An 18,088-nucleotide genomic window follows, 5' to 3' on the forward strand; every position below is an offset into this window, starting at 1 on the left:
ATAATGCCGTATAGTTGAAGCCACAAATTATAGTTATAATCCATATTGTCTACTATGAAACATTTTATTATATGAATAAAACTGCATATTTACTTTGGAGCTGCTTGCAGTTGCTGTTATTTTGGAGACTGCATAGCATTAGGCAGATAACTTTATTAGCATTTAGTTTTCCCACGCCAAGGAATGCTAACGGAGCAAATATATTTATAGTGCATCTCGTGAAAGTAAATTGTTTGCAAGACTTTCGCATATACGGTAACACTGTGACGTTAAACCTCGCAAGCAAAGAAGCTAAGTATTAAATTAGCTTTGGATTACCACTGAAGCTGTGACTATATACTAAGTATAATTGAATTTTCAAAGCAAGCGACATGTTCGATGTGCGTAAAGTACCATACTTATTTATTTTAATACCAATTTAATTATTATTAAAAAAAAATGTTATGAAACATATGCGGATATTAAGTGGAACTTATGTTACATGTGCGCAAAGCAGCATTGTTGTATATTGTAATACGAATTTTATTATTATTAGGAAAAATGTTGTGGAACATATGTGGATATTAAGTGGAAGATATATTATATTTGCGTAAGGTATCATAGTTGTATATTTTAATATGAATTTCATTATTATTAAAAAAATGCTGTGGAACATATGTGGATATCAAGTGGAACTTATGTTGAATTTGCGTAAATTAGTACACTTGTGTATTTTAATACGAATTTGATTACTATTTTAAAAAATATTGTGGAACTTATGCGGCTATTAAGTGGAACTTGGGAGAAATAAACTCTCATTGATTAATAAAGAAATTTTGTGCTATTTATAGCTAATACTGTATACAAAATTAAACTTGGATATCACTAACAAATTTAGTTTCGATTGAAGTTTAAGCTTTTAGCGGTATAGTTTTTAATTAATCGTTTAAGCAGGTTTTCGTTACATACATATGTATATTACATAAAAACCTTAATACAAATGTTCACGAATCATTATTATCGAAAGTGGTATCCTATGTAATATGATCAACCTTAAAAAGTTGTGGAACTTATGTGGACTTCATGAGAAAAGTATTTTATTTCGTTAAAATCTTGGGAAGGCTGGTTGCTTGTAAATAATATTACTCAAAAATATAAATTACCTTGTGGAATGTGTCTTATGTAATATGATCAACCGTAAAAATAATGTGGAACGTATGTGAACTCCATGAAAAACTTACTTTATTTTGTTAAAATCTTATGAAGACTATATTTTTTTACATAATATGGCTCAAAAATAAAAATTATATTGTGGAATGTAAGATGCGTTTTTTAAAAAATTTCCTTAAAACATTTTTAAATTGAGTTAAATGCGTTTTAATCAAAAAATATTAATTACTAAGTAATTCGCGAGACGTCTGATAGTTTGTTCTTAAAATTCCAAGAACATATAATTTCACACTCAATGGCATTAGTCGCATATAATCTGTAAATAGCTTAGCACTAAGTAAAATTTCAACAACTTCTATGACGCACATTCATATCACTAATTGGCACATTACTATGATTGCCAACAAATTTCAAACCACTTGTTAACGCTCGCCAAAACACCTGTAGGATTTATCGATCCATAAGATTTGTGGCGAATTTGCTTACAAAGTGAATATGTGTACATATATATGTACATATCTATATACTCATACATGTGTACTTATTCAATATTTATATACATACATATATAAGGCTACACACACTAGCTGCATGCCTAACTCTTATTTCATTATTTTCACACTACACGTGATTATGTGTAATAATTACATAGGTACTTACATATGTGAATCCAGTCAGTTTCAGACGTCTGCGGATTTACATACCATACATTTAAATATATGTATATATGAATTTGTGATTCTACGTATTTTACTTATCAACTCTGAAGTGTTGTCTAAAGTGCTCTCTAGCCACCGTGCGTAGTGTCTGTCGCGTGTGCACAGCAGTACTTCCGACCACACACAGTGTGTGAAACATGAATATAAAAGTATGCTTTGCGACTTACATGCGTACATACGTATATATATGTGTATGTATATACCTACACATCCAAAGTATGTAATTACATGCAATTCTGTGTTATTATTTCTAAATTGTTGGTTAATCTTATCAACAACACTTTTTTATTTATTGTCATCGTTTGTTTGCCTATTTACATGCCAGCTTGTTAGGATGTGACATTTGTTTTTAGTAAATCATATACATACATACTTGTACATGCATACCTTCTTCTTTTTTACATCAGCAAATATGTATTTTATTACTAATTCAACGTTTTGTGCAGAAATATCTACACAATAGAATGCAAAATTCAGTACTTTTATAAATTAGTTGTGCTCATTTTTTCTAGCAACTGAAATATTTTAATGTAGTAATAAAAATAGCAAAATTTAAAATTTTTTCCACACGTATGGAATGTGAGTAAAATAGTTTTAATTTTATAGAAATAGAAATAGAATATTTATAGAAATTTTTATTAAAACTAAGTGATGTGGATTGTATGTGGACTCTAAGTGAAAATTATTGAATTATAAAAAAATTATCCTAATTTTTTGTAACAACTAAAATATTTCAATGTAGTAAAAAATAGAAAAATTTTATATGTGGAACGTATGTGAAATGTGAGTAAAACAGTCTTGAAATTAAAGAAATAATGTTTATTAATTATCATTAGTATTCATTTGTATTGAAATTGTGTGGATTGTATGTGGACTCTAAGTGAAAAGTGTTGAATTAAAAAATAGTTTTCCTCCTTTGTAACAACTGATATATATACATATGTATTTCCATGTAGTAATAAAAATAGAAAAATATTATGTGTAGAATGCATCTGAAATGTGAGTAAAATCGTTTGAGTTTATGAAAATATTGTCTATTTTTTATCAATAGTAATTTTTTCTATTAAAATTGTGTGGATTGTGTGTGGAATTCGTTCCAAAATGAACTTTTCGATACTGAGAGTGGAAATTTTTTATTTTTTATAATAAGTTGCCTTTTAATATGCAATATATAATAAAAATAGAAATTTTGAGACTAGTTTTAAAATAAAATTTTACACTGTTAAGCTTAAAATTACTCGCAACTTAATTCTTTGCATTTGCTTTTAATGTAAACGCATAGTATTATATTATATATTTAAACAATACCGCAAGCACTAGATTTTGTTTACGCTCAAATAAATAAATATTGGACTTCCAGCGTTGCTCTATTTAAAAGCACATTAATTTAGCTAGAACTACACATTTAATATTAATGTAAAGTTGTGTAAATAATTGCTCTATTTCAAAATAATTTATTGTGTTTCGTGTTTTAGTGTAAAATATTTACACCACTACCACTTAAGCTGAATTAAGCGATAATTTTATTTTTTATTATTTCAATCAACTTTTTTTATTCTTTACTGGCACTGACTAAAACTGGTAATCAGCTTCAACAGTTGACTAACTTGTTGGACATTGTACTGTGATTGATCACGTTGACACTTCAAATCTTTATTTATGTAAAGACCTACCTACCATATGTATGCACATACATACATACTATAAATATGTACATATGCACATATGTATGTATGCCTAAGTGTCTAATTAAAATGATTGATTGCTGAATATTACAAGCATCGCAATTTGTTTATTTTAAGTTATTGTAGGTTAGTAGAACAGGTTACATGTTTTTATATAATATTTACATTAACAGGTGACTTTTCACGCATTTTGTTGAAGCTGATTTTTCAAATTTGATTAAACTAAGTATTGAATACACAATTTTAATGTGGAACTTATGTGGATTTTATGTGGAACTTAATTTTAATGCCAAATAAGCATCGTAAATAGCAAAATTTTAAATATAAGCAGTTGGTCGACATGAAAATTGTGTGGGACATATGCTGAAAATATTAAAAAATTTATTTGTGTTAAACTTTTTACACATTGACATTAAGTGTGTTATTAAACTAAGCATTAAATATTAAAATTTTAATGTGGAACATATGTGGATTATATGTGGAACTAAATTTAAATGTTAAATAAACATCGTAAATATTAAAATTTGAAGTATAAGCAGTTGGTCGACGTGAACCTAAATTCGAAGCATTATAAAATTTAATATTTTTTAAACTTTTTACACATTGACATAAAAATATTTTATGCAACGTTCATGTGAATTATTTTCTAACTTTTCCCATATGGGTAGTGCCTAGAATAATTTAATATTTTTTAACTACTTAAAGCTACTTCTTTTTGTAATGCGCTCAAATTCTCCAAATGTTTAATTGCTTTTAATCTCTACCAATAAGGATTAAGATTCAGTTTGCTGCTATTCAAACGATATAAAAGTAGTTGAGGTAATAATTGAATTGAACTGCTTCATAAAATATATACAATGTTGCTTATCAAGTTTTATGTGACTGAATGTATTTAATAACTTTCTTTATAATTTTTAAACCATTTCATTATCATAAACCTTTAGCTGCAAATCTGCAGCTGTTATATTTCCGAAATATTCATATTTCTAATCTTCTTAATCTACAGACTAAATTGCGCTTATCTCTTAAGTTGAAGTTAATAACCTTTTTTGCCTTTATGGCAGTGTGCAACAGCACTTATTAGATTGTGCAAACAATTTATTCTGATTAATGATAAAATAAATAAAAATTTTATTTACATTTTCTTTGTGTTATGTTTTGTTTGATATTCGATTTCTTTGTTTATATATTTATATTTGAAGAAACTTTAAGCAATTCATACTGTGTAGGCATTTTTTCACTTCAAGGAAAATCATGTTACTCATACGCCCAGATGTACTTGCATTGGCTGGATAAAGTAGCAGTTGGAAAGAAGTTTTTATTTATTGTGAATATGATTTTTCTTGATTTTATAAATATTTCTATCTAAAATTACATAGATTTAATATTTATAAAAAAGATGTCAAACAAATTCAATATATTTAAAGTATGGATCCCATTTAAAGTATGTAACAATGCGCAAATATTTGTATACATTTCAAAGAATATTTTCGCATTCAATGCAAATGTATTTCCATATGGTTTATTTTGGTCGAAATTTTATATTGGCCAAATAATAATACGATCCACATTTGTTCCACATATATACACACAATGTTCCGCACATTTTCGACCACTTATTCTTATTATATAATAAAGCTAAACACGTTCCACTTTAGTATATTATGTATACGATTAGCAGTCTCTTAATGTTATAATATCATGGATTGATGGAATCACACCTTCATGGGTAATTCCTCTTTTTGCTGTAAGCGCTGAAAATTGGTATTGGAAAACAACGGTATCCATTTTACATACATATGTATGTACATACATACTCACTTATATTTTTGGCTCAAAATTATTTCTTCCTATTCATTTTTATACAATTGTGACTCACACACATAAGAACAAACAATGCAAGTCACAATGTCAAGTTCAATGCTCACTTGCAAGGTGGTTTTTTGAAAGAAAAAAATGAAAAAACAAACAAATTGCAATCATGTCATTTATTCTGTCAGCTTGTGTGTTTGTGAATCATATAAAAGATACTGGCAAATAAGAAAATGATAATTGTTGAATAATAAAATGGTGTGCCAAAAGAAAAATAAAGTCTCATGCGAGATAATTAGAAGTTATTGTAAGGCAACAATTGACTTTGTTTGACAAAACTTCTGACAATATTGATATATCAGGCCGTTAAAAATTACAGCAAAACTGTTTGTGTAAACTTATTTACCTTTTAATGCTTTGGAAGTAAAAATTGTTGCAATACATTAACAAGTATTTTTACGATTAAGTGTTAGAGTGATTTAATGTGTCTAAAAATATAAATATTAATGAAATTACATAAACATACGTTCCACATTATATATTGCAACCGTGCTTTGATTAGAAGTGCTTCGATGTGTTCAAAATACATAAATATACATATGTAATTATTTTAGAAATAAAAGTTTTTAGAAGTATTTTTACGATCCACATACGTTCCACATGCGTATTTTAAATGTTAGATTGCTTTAATATGTCTAAAATATAAATTTGAAATAATTTACATACGATCCACATATGTTCCACATTATATTTTGCAACTAATTATTTTAGAATTATTTTAGAAATGAAAGTTTTTAGAAGTATTTTTACGATCCACATACGTTCCATATGCGTATTTTAAATGTTAAAGTACTTTAATATCTCTAAAATATAAATAGAAGTGTTTTAATGTGTTCAAAATACATGCTTCAGAAGAAATTATAAATTTTAACTAATTAATAATATGTCTAAAATCTAAATTTGAAATAATTTACATACGATCCACATATGTTCTACATTATATTTTGCAACTAATTATTTTAGAATTATTTTAGAAATGAAAGTTTTTAGAAGTATTTTTACGATCCACATACGTTCCATATGCGTATTTTAAATGTTAAAGTACTTTAATATCTCTAAAATATAAATAGAAGCGTTTTAATGTGTTTAAAATACATATGTACATGCTTCAGATGAAATTATAAATTTTAACAAATTTATATACGATTCATATGCATTCCACATTATATTTGAAAAAATAATTTGTTTAAAAATGCTATCATATGTCCAAAAAAGTTGGTGAAGCATAACTAAGTAGCTACCTTATGTTAGTAATAATTATATTCATAATCATTTAAATCAGACAATCATCTCGTCTTCTAAGCACTAAGTAGTAATAACTTGACACAATAAACGTTTCGTTTCGACTAAATTTAGTCTTTCTCTTATATGATTCAGATTTCTAAAAATTAACTAAAAAAATTTGATTATTTTTCCTTAGAAATTACTCAACATTACTCTACTTTCATGTAGGTATTTCACAACCAACAAAAATTTTTCTTACTAAAAATATGTGTTATTATTTGAACTTTGTTTGTTAAACCCAACAGGTTCGTCTTAAAAACCCCAAAATTGTAATTAGCGTCTCAAATGTGCGTGACTTCTACTCATATCTATATATGCGGTGTGTACATATGTTTGTGTGTTTATGCGTATAAATAGCTATTCGTGCCATACTTTCAAAAACATATATATTTACTTAAATACTTATGCACAAAAATACTATTAGAGCTAAACAATGACACACATTCACTAACAGACGCCAGATTTAACCGATTCTTGTTAGAGATTTGTGCAGATGATCGATTGGGTTTCGTTTGCTGGGGTGATACTCTAATTACTTATTACTGATAATATCATTAATAAGTAAAATTAAAATTTAGTGGATGGATAAATGCAAAAATTTTACTGTAAATACCCATATATTTACTTTACTGTTATAAATCAACGTGTCATAAATAAAGTTTTGATAAATTGTGGTGAAATTATTTCTAATTAAATTGAATAATGTGGAATAATTATATATGTTATCAAGTCATGTATGATAAATTGGGGTATTTTTTTAATATTTAACCATCAACTAATTCAGTTTAGAAGTTCCAAATAATTCACGGTCTAATGGTTCACAAAACTCACAAAAATAACCTCAAACGACTTTCTAGTTCTAATTGCTGTAAAATTTTGAAAACTGGGATTTCAACTGTCATTAAATATTACTTGACATAAAAATCAGGCATGAATCTTTCTCTCAAAATGCATTTTAGTTTGTGCTATGAAATTTAAAAATACTTAAAAATATGTTTTAACGCTTGGTAAAATAAAAAAAAATGTGGAACGTAAGTGGATGATATTTCAAAATATTGCTTTTGTATTAAATAACATTTTGATTGTCCTATGAAAGCTTAAGATACTTAAAAATAATGTTTGTCGAGGTATAAAAAGTGGAACGTATGTGGAACATATTTGAAATGATATTAATTACAATATCTTAAATAGTTTTCAGTTAAATCTTTCTCTCTGCGACGAGTTCTGGTTTATTAGTTTCAATTATATGCTTTAGCAGGACATTAGTGTTCAAGCGACTGGTTTCAAGGTTTTAAAGAAAACTATCTGAAATATGTGAATGGTATTTCATGAACTAAAGTTTTGATTGTGCCATAAGTTCAAAATACTTCAAGTTTATTTATTTCTTATCGATATATAAAATAAAAAAATATGTGGAAATATATGTGGAACATATTTGAAATGATATGAATTACAATATATGCAAGTAACAGTTTTCAGTTAAATCAGTCTCTCGACGACGATTTTTAGTTTATTAGCTTCAATTCTATATGCATTGGTGTTCAAATGACTGAAATTTGTTTCAAGCTTCTATTGAAAACCATCGTGAATATGTCAATGGTATTTTATGAAATAAATTCTTGATTGTGTAATGAAAGTTAAAAATACATAAAATTTATTTATTTTTCATCGATATATAAAACAGAAAATGTGTGGAACGTATGTGGTACATGTTTGAAATGATATTGATTGCAATATATTAAATAGTTTCCAACAAAAATATTTCTCTAGGCGCCGAATTCTACATTAGATTGGCTAAAAAATATAGAAATTATTAACAAAAATCATATATATATATAAATATGTATGTATCTCAAAGAAGGTGGTGGTTTATGTAGGCCAATTCAGATTCGAGAAAAACGTGTTTAAAGTTTTAGAAGCTGATTAAAAAATTCCTATAAATACGCTCATACATATATTATAGCTATAAGCTGTAGTGACTCGATCTGAACAATTCCGGAGCAGCACTGAAAGCAAAGCGTTCACTCCGGCTTTCTTTGCTTCGTTGTTAAAGTATGAATTGTCAAGCAAAGCGAGGAAAGCTGTATGTGAATGGATCATAAGACATTAAAAGGCAGTGGCAAACTGATAAGATATTGTTAGTTGACAGAGCTTGTATTAACATAAGACAAGGTTCAACAAACGTGACGTCATTTCGTTTAATATATGGATATCATATGTCATTGTTTTGCTATAAGCTTTGGAAAATCTATTATTTTGGAAATAAATTATACATTCATTTTAATTCGTGTGTATGTATGTAGATATATTGACAAAAGCACTAAAAATGTAATTATAAGTGTGTCTTTTTTGAATAGCAAATTTTACTACAATTACAACTACAACGTACAGGCCACATAAATATCAACGAATTTCGAATATGGACAAAAATTTGGAGATTGCCATTTGGGTATGAAAAAATGTTCAAAAAGAACAAAATTGCAACAAAATAACAACTAAGTAATTTGCTGCTAGAATATTGCTATATTTCACAAGACAAATTCCAAAATTTACGCCACCACTTCACTTAGGTTAGCAGGTCGATCGCAACGCCGAACTCTCTTGCAGCGCTTAGAAAGCCAGTCTGTTGTGTTAACCACATGCCTTACTGCTTGAAAATGTCGTAGCACCTCAACAATTTCACCATTAAATGCTATTTTCCCTGCTAAATAGTAGTGATCTAGAATTTCTAGCATTCGTTGTTTTCGCTTTTGCGCCGACTTCAAATCAAACTTTATCGCAGCACTTGACATTTGACATATCAGTATAAACAGATAACTCTATGTAAATATTAAGTACGCAAGTGAGTACAAAGTTGTCGCTATACGTCACACAAGCAGCGTGGGTAATTGTAGTATTAGTTGCGCCTCCCAAAATTCGCATTCACTTATCACCCACAGCTGATTGGCTATGTGTTGTTGACAGCGATTTATTGCCCAAAACCGTGGTGTTGTCTCATCTATTTACTATTTAAGTTCGCCTGTTACTTTAGTGTCGCACAGTGATGTGCATGTGTCTACGGGATCGTCGGGTTCAGTCAACGACTTTCGGTACTGGTTTAGTAATTTATTTAATTTTGCATTGCTTTAGAGTGGTTTGCTATGATCGTGTAAATAAAACCTTGCACAGTTTATGTCGCCAAATCAGCTGATACAAATTACAGAATTTCAACTTGATCATCTGATCAAAAAGTATGCATATTTAGTTCGCACATGATCGTTATGCATATTTTTTACATCACTCATCCATGTTACTGACCTATGCTTTGTCGTCGACAACATTATTTATGATAAGTGCGAGTCCATACTGCTGCTCGTATGTGGTTTTCATAGTGCACACACACACGTACGCGTTACACGCGTGCAAATATTTGCTGTGACAGTTTGTAAGATATTCTTGTTGATTAGTTAAATTAACAAAAACAACAAGAAATATTATGAAAAAAAAAACTTTCGAAGTAGGAGGAGCTGCTGCATTGATTTTAAGTGTTCCGCCAATATGTGACTCTAGCTGGACAGCTTTAAAAGGCCACGTGTACAAGCTATAAAACGCAGTTAGCCAAAACGTAAGCTTCTGTGAACATATGTACTTTTGTGCCTGGACGGTCGGCGTATTAATAATTGGTAAAAAAAAATAAATAAAAATGTTCATAATTTTTGGAATATGAATAAAATCCTTCTTAAAATTTATATATTAAATTTTTAACAAAAGTGTCAATATTGCAAGAAATTGTATCAATAGCGCTTATACATCTACCATAAGTTAACTGAAGGAAAAAAGAATTATTGTTTCTTCTAATAAAGTGTAAGAGTGTCGTCGGTGGTGTTTGGCATTGAAGAAAATCAGTAAAAAGGCATTAATTGAGTGCGTAGAAAAGTAGGATTGCTTTGTATAGAAGCTTCCGTTAAATATATATCGATTTCCACAAAAGAAAAATTGTGGAACATATGTGGATGGTATTTAAAATTGTTATAGATTTGTTATGTGCTATCTAAAAAGTGAATTTCTGCATAGTAACACTTTAGAAAATTAAATTGACGCTTGTTATATGAAATAAGTTATGTGGAATTTAAGTGCTAAAACATCGAAACAAAATGATCGCGTAGAAAAGTAGGAGTGCTTTAGAAAACCGCGTCTGTTAAACATATACTTATTTTTATTAAAAATTATGTGGAACATATGTATGTGGATGGTATTTTAATTTCACTTACATTTGTTATAAGTAATTAAAAAAGTGAATTTTAGCATAGCACGCTTTAGAATATTCAATTTACGCTCGTTGTATGAAATAAGTTATGTGGATTCTAAGTGCTAAAACATCGGAACGAAACGCTCGCGTATAAAAGTAGTAGTGCGTTATCTTTAAAAGCTACTTTAAACATACATATATACTTATGTATTTTCATTAAAAAATTATTATGGTCCACATATGTATGTATGTACATGAGGATGGTATTTAAAACTCATTATTTTTGATTGAAAAAGTGAATTTTTGCATAGAAATAAGAAATTAGAGCAATAAATTTACGCTTGTTATATAAAATATGTATGTACATATGTATGTATATGATGTGGAATCTGAATGCTTAAGTGTCCAAAACTATTTTAGAGTAAATTTTATGAATTAAAAAAACTACAAATAATTTGATGCAGCGTCATTGAAATATTGCACAAAAATTTAGAGTGGGATGTAACAAAAGTGGATAAATGATAATATTGTAGACTATGGAACATTTATTTTGTTTCATAACCTTTAATTTTTTACTTCCATCAAAAGTGGTCTCACTTTTTGAAATTTTTAGAAAACTAATAATTATAATTTATTTGTTTAAATATTGGTATGTATATTGCTTGTGGTCCAAGCCACTTTATATAACAGCTTTATGTAAAATTTTGTTTATATCCAAATGATCGAATTTTGTTTCAAGCTTCTATTAAAAAGTGTTGTGCTTAAGTGGAAGTAGATTTTCGATTGTGCTGTTACATTTAAAAACAATTAGAAATTATTTTTTCACCGTATGTAAAATAAAAAAAGAAAAATGCTATATTTTATGTGAGTTTAATTTTAAACTGTGCAATGTGAGTTAAAAGTACTTACAAATTATTTTCTATCCATATATAAAATAAAAAAATATTTGTGGAACGTATGTGGAACATAATTGAAATTTGTTTTTTTTTCTTGAAATATGAGGTTTTATCAACTTTTTGAAGTTATTTTAATGCAATTATTAACAATTACTACATGCTGTAGTGTTATTGTTATGTAATTGCATCTTAGTAAATTTTCGTGAAAGTTAAAAATACGACCAACATGTTTTTCTACCGATTTAGAAAATAAAAATAATGTGGAACGTATGTGGAACATATTTTTAATTGTATTTTTTTAGTTAAATATAAGGTTTTACCAGTTTTTTACAATTTCGAGAAAGTTAAAAATAAGACCAACATGTTTTTCTACCGATTTAGAAAATAAAAATAATGTGGAACGTATGTGGAACATATTTTTAATTGCATTTTTTTAGTTAAATATAAGGTTTTACCAGTTTTTTACAGTTATTTTAGCATTAATAAACAACTAGTTCATGTTACAGTGTGTTGTTTCCCATATATTTGCAGTAATTTTATGCGCTTTAAGTATTAATTTTTCACGTTTTTTGATGACAGTATTATGTAAACTACCTTATAGTTACTATTTTTTTTTTTGTCAAAAACGTAACTTATATTAATTTACAATCAGTTGCTATCAATGTAAACAGATAATTTTTACCACCATTTCACATAGCAATCGCGGTATCTTAACTTGGCAGTGTTAAAAAAATTCATGACATAACTTCAATGCAACACATTTTATAGCATAATTCGGCGACAACAATAATTGCGCTTGTATATTTGTAAATAAAGTCACTTGTATCTAGTGGTATAGTATATTTTATCAGTACTCTGTCACACTGATCCAATGTCGAACTGCAAATAAAGATAACAAGGGCCATATTTTTTATGATTCTGTCAACTGCCAATTAATCAAAATGTTTGAGTTCACGTCTTCTAGCTAGCAATTAAATGTAAATACATACTTACCTACATGTGCATATCAATATAAATACACATGTACGAACGAGTAACTGTAAACACATACGCGTAGAACCAGCCATCTGATTAGTTTGCTATCTGCTGATATTTTTCTTATGTATATGCATATGTGTATAATATTTAGCCAAAACAATATCACACACACTCCCACAATTCAATACAACAAAACTTTAATCGCAATTTTTTTTTTACTTTCTTTTCGCCTTATCAAACACTAGAAGCCAATCAATTTGAAAAACGTTCGTAAATTTGCAATCGAACATTTCAAACGCAGACGCGCACCGCACGGCAACGCAACAAGACAACCTACGCCATTGGCAGCTGGCAGCGCAGGGGTAGCGAATCGTGTGTACGTTGGCAACGGCGACGAAGCGGGCACTTCGTCAGCAATCTCATTGAGCGCTGGTAGCATCAAAGTAACACGATTGTCATCAGTGGACGCACTCGAACTAGCAAGTGTCGTAAAAGTTTCGAAGCCGACCGGAACTAAGCCGAAACTTCCGAAACGTTTACGAGCGACACCAACAACAACAGCAACAGCGATCACACCACGCACTAGCTTACGTCACAAACAGTATAAACAACGTCTACAACAACATCCGTACACCGATGTGGTAGTGGATGCAAGCGAATTCAGAAAGATGGCACAACAGAATGGTGATAATGAGTGAGTATAACCAAAAGTTAAAGAAAAAATTAGTAAACATTTACTCAATTTCAACTAACACTCACACTTTTACTCACTCTCTCCCATCTTTCTCTCACTCACCGCAGAACTAAACCTCTCACACAGGCTTACCTAACGGAGAAGCCGAAAATACAACCGAAGTATGACGTGCATCGTGATGTTTTATCCCACGAGGTGGTCATCAAACAGACTGGCTATGGTGCGCGCGACAAAAGCATACCATCGGGTGTACGTCGCTCTTGGGAGCATTGGTCCTTTCTGTCGCTTTTTGTCGGCATAATACCGATTGTACAATGGTTGCCACGCTACTCGCTGCGTCGTGATGCTATGGGTGATCTTGTGGCTGGTATAACGGTGGCGATTATGAATATACCCCATGGTATGGCGTACGGTATATTGGCGGGTGTGACACCGGGTTGTGGGCTCTCGCTGGCCATTTTCCCCGTGATAGTCTACATGATATTGGGCACATCGAAGCACATATCGATTGGCACTTTTGCTGTGATATCTATGATGACATTGAAGGTGGTACAAACATATGCCACCGAAGATCACTTGTTGTTAGCACCGTCGGTGGCGATAAATGGCACGTTGGGTGATGCAGCGGAAGCCGTAAAGGTGGCTGAGATAATTACGCCCGTCGAAGTGGCAACAGCGTTGGCGTTTTGCACGGGGTTGTTACATGTAAGTGTTATAAAGGATTTGAATTAATGCAACTTGAGTGGAATATTGAAAGTTGTAGGTTTTTACAAAGCAGTGTCTGTTTTATTTAATTAAATTAATTTAGAAAAAGTAATATTTGGTTCATTATACGACTAAATAATTTACGTTCCACACGAAAATTTCTAGTGCGCGATTCGGAAGCAAGTAAAAATATTGCAGTACAATGAAAATAGACGTTAAAAGGTGTGGAACGTATGTGTACCTTTTGTGGGTCGTATGTGGAACACAATTTGAAAGAAAGTTAATTGTTAATATACGTTAAAAAGTGTGGATACTGTGTGGGTCGTATGTAGATCATAAGTTGAAATTGATGCAAAAATAATTATTGAAAACACTTTACATTTATTTATGAATAATTTACGTAGTATTGCCGAAAGCATGTGATATTGCAGCGAAAATGACATCGAAAATGTAATTATTATTCAAAAGTTTAAAAATTATTCTAAAAATGTGTAATGTACCATTCGATGAAATTATTTTAAGATTCCATAACGTGGAGCATATTTCCATATTTCGAAAATTTATATACAATGCTTTGCAGCTTTATAATAAAATTGAATACTGTATTTATGTCCAAACCTTACTCATAATATTTCTGTTTTTCCACCTTACAGCTCGGCATGGGCTTCTTTCGTCTGGGCACATTATCAGCACTACTTAGCGAGCCACTGGTCAATGGCTTCACTACTGGCGCTGCCGTACATGTCACCGTTAGTCAGTTGAAGGATGTGCTCGGTGTGCAAGTGCCACGCTATAAGGGGGCTTTTAAAATTGTCTTTACCGTCATCGATCTCTTCAAGTCTATACCAAAAACGAATATCGTGGCGCTTGTCATTTGCCTCTGCATTATGGTCTTCATGACGATCTGCAATGAATGGCTTAAGCCCTGCCTAAAGAAACGTTGTCGCTTGCCTTTCCCCGGCGAGTTGATATCCGTTATAGGCGGTACCTTGATATCACGTCTACTCAGTCTGCATGACAACTATGGTGTGACTTTAGTCGGTGATATTCCAAAAGGTTTACCTATGCCTGAACTGCCGCGTATGGATTTAATACCAGTGGTGGCGGTGGATTCCATTGCTATAGCGATTGTCAGCTTCTCAATTGTCATGTCTATGGGACTAACATTTGCGCGGAAACATGCATACGAGGTGCGTGCTAATCAGGAGCTCTTCGCATTGGGCATGGCCAATTGTATATCCAGTTGTTTCTCTTGCTATCCACTGGCATGTTCACTGTCGCGTTCCGTTATACAAGAGCAGACCGGCGGTGTGACACAGATAGCATCACTCGTATCAGCCACATTGATTATAATGACATTGCTGTGGATGGGTCCGTTTTTCAGCACACTGCCACGGGTAAGTAGTAGACTCATCTGATGAGTTGCATTGTACAAGTATTTATAGAGTTCTTCTTTGCTTTGTAGTGCGTGTTGGCGGGCGTTATTATTGTCGCGTTGAAGCCAATGTTCCTGCAGGCCAAAGAGCTTAAGAAATACTCTAAACAAGGCAAGTTGGAGCTTCTCACATGGCTTACGACCTTTGTACTGGTCGTATTGATCGATATTGATTATGGGTGAGTACTCGTATGAAGGATTTATTTATAACTCCAGTAAACAAACGACTGGAGTAGGAGCTAAGAATTTTTGAATAAAAGATATGTTGTTCTTGTAGCTTCCAAGCTACCAAGCTGACCGTTCCTGGTTGCATATAAATCTAGGTTTCGATTGCATAGGCCCGAAATCGATGTGCCGTTGTGACAGATAGGTCTCTAGCCTGTGAATAAGAGATGTAAAGTCCGCATTCCATCTCAGAAGTCAGACTGTTTTAATGCTTATGTGTTTTTAGTTAGCTGAGAACAGTTGCTTGACAAATATGTAACCTGTTTTTGGTTCACTTAGACAGTGTTATATAGTTCTAATATATACTATGGCTTATTAGCTACCAAATAGGATCACTAGAAGGTTAGGCTTTTTTAGAAAACTGCTTATTTTCCTTTCAGATTTTTTAGCAGAATAAGCCTCTCTATTACTTACCCTATTTCTCAGAGTGCTAACAATTTCTACGCTAAATTTTTTTTTTAAATAAATAACGATTAAAGCTGTTGATACCTAGGTCTTACTTAAAACACTAACTCTAGATATGTCCACTTAGAAGAATGTTTTCATTTCTGCTGCCTTTATATGAAGCTGAAACGTTCCCAACAGTGGCCTGATTCCGGCTTTCCTTACTCATACTAATTCCCTCTCTTCTCAATTCACAGCCTCCTTATCGGCATTTTAATTTCTTTGTTGGCGCTCTACATAAAGGGTCTGAAACCATATTGCTGCCTATTGGGCACCATACCCGAAGCACCCGCCGTCTATGTGGATCTCAATCATCATCGCAACGCGATTGAAGTGCCCGAAACGAAAATCTTCCGTTACGTGGGCTCACTAAATTTCGCAACGAACATGTATTTCCGACGTTCCCTCTACGACATTATCGGTTTGGATATGAAGAAACTGCAACGCAATAAGACAGCCGTACAACAGAATGGCAAAACCATTGAAAATGGTGAAGTGTCACAATTGAATAACTTCAATTTCCTAATATTGGATTTCTCCATGTTGGGTCACGTTGATGTGGCGGGTTGTAAAGCGATAACCGATATCATGAAGGAACTCAAAGCGCTGGGTGTGCGTTTATTCATCTCCAGTCCATCGGATCGCGTGTACGATACATTAGTGCATAGCATGGCGTTGGGCGAGGGACCGTTCGAAACTTTCCCCACACTACATGATGCTGTGGAATATGCCAAGGCTTGCCGGCTGGCATGAGACTTAATGTACAGATTTGCAAATGGGCGTGTAAGATATATAAATAATAATGTCTAAGGCATTAAGTACACTGTAAATAAAAGTGTAAATAACAGTAGCTGTGAAGCAAACCCGGGGTTGCTAACTCCGCTAATAAATACAGTTGCGTGGCGCAATCTAGGAATTTTATATACATTTTAGGGAGCTTGTACCTTGAGTGAGTGTTAAGAAACAAAAAACCATAAAGATATAATAATAAAAATTAAGCAAAATTATACTTAACTAGCGTGCTTATAGCAAATTGTAAAAAATTCTTAATAGTAATAGTTAAAATTTAATTGATATATTAATGTTAAACATTTATTTTTTGAGTTTTTATTGAAATTGCAACCACCTAATATAAAATATATACGAAAGAAGGTACAACGACGTTAACTACAAATATTAATTATTTATTTTTATGTATATACATATGTATAAAAACTATATACAAAATAAAAAAAATTGTAATATAAGTTGAAAATAAAAGAAAACTTATAAATAAATAATATTACTATTTACAGCGCAGTTTATATATGCAAATACAAAAAAATATAAAATACATAAAAATTTACTTATTAATATCCGGTTTATAACTGGATAATTTAACTTATTAATTCCGGCTTATAACTATTTGTGTCCACAAAGTAAAACCAAATCAAAAAATATTTTTTTTTGTACATTTTAATTTATTTAGAATTTGTTTAAATATAAAAAACAATAATTAAATTTTATAAAAAATATTAAAATCAAACTGGGACCCCAACACGATATTAAAAAACTTTTATCTATTTATTAAATTTGTATATATTTATTTAATAAATTTAATGTTTTTGTTGTTCTAACTAATTATTGTTGCATTACAATGCTTCAAATATAATTTTAGCACAAAAGCTTTTCTTAAAGTGGTTTAGTTTCAAAATTCATAAAAACCGATTTCAGCTGTTTTACCTTGTTGGCACAGATAATTGTACTGTAAATAATAAAAATATAAAATTATTGT

General features: G+C 30.8%; 2 protein-coding genes across 2 annotated transcripts in view; one reads left to right on the top strand and one right to left on the bottom strand.

Moving 5' to 3' along the window:
* Window positions 1-18,088, bottom strand: part of LOC126762498 (serine-rich adhesin for platelets) — a 234,692-nt gene that overhangs the window by 55,662 nt on the left and 160,942 nt on the right. The gene's annotated exons all lie outside the window — the stretch shown is intronic.
* On the top strand, window positions 301-17,520 carry LOC126762499 (solute carrier family 26 member 10). The gene is made up of 6 exons (XM_050479286.1): window positions 301-380; window positions 13,057-13,505; window positions 13,613-14,210; window positions 14,864-15,607; window positions 15,676-15,824; window positions 16,512-17,520. Exons 1-6 carry the CDS (start codon window positions 372-374, stop codon window positions 17,065-17,067), a joined length of 2,505 nt encoding a protein of 834 aa, XP_050335243.1. The 5' UTR covers window positions 301-371; the 3' UTR covers window positions 17,068-17,520.

The sequence above is a fragment of the Bactrocera neohumeralis genome, chromosome 6, assembly GCF_024586455.1.
Source record: "Bactrocera neohumeralis isolate Rockhampton chromosome 6, APGP_CSIRO_Bneo_wtdbg2-racon-allhic-juicebox.fasta_v2, whole genome shotgun sequence".
Taxonomy (NCBI): domain Eukaryota; kingdom Metazoa; phylum Arthropoda; class Insecta; order Diptera; family Tephritidae; genus Bactrocera; species Bactrocera neohumeralis.

Bases quoted from the DNA above. Each gene is read 5' to 3' on its own strand.
- LOC126762499 (XM_050479286.1), top strand. The intron at 14,211-14,863 runs GTAAGTGTTATA...TCCACCTTACAG, and splicing joins TTTGCACGGGGTTGTTACAT to CTCGGCATGGGCTTCTTTCG. The intron at 15,825-16,511 runs GTGAGTACTCGT...CTCAATTCACAG, and splicing joins TTGATCGATATTGATTATGG to CCTCCTTATCGGCATTTTAA.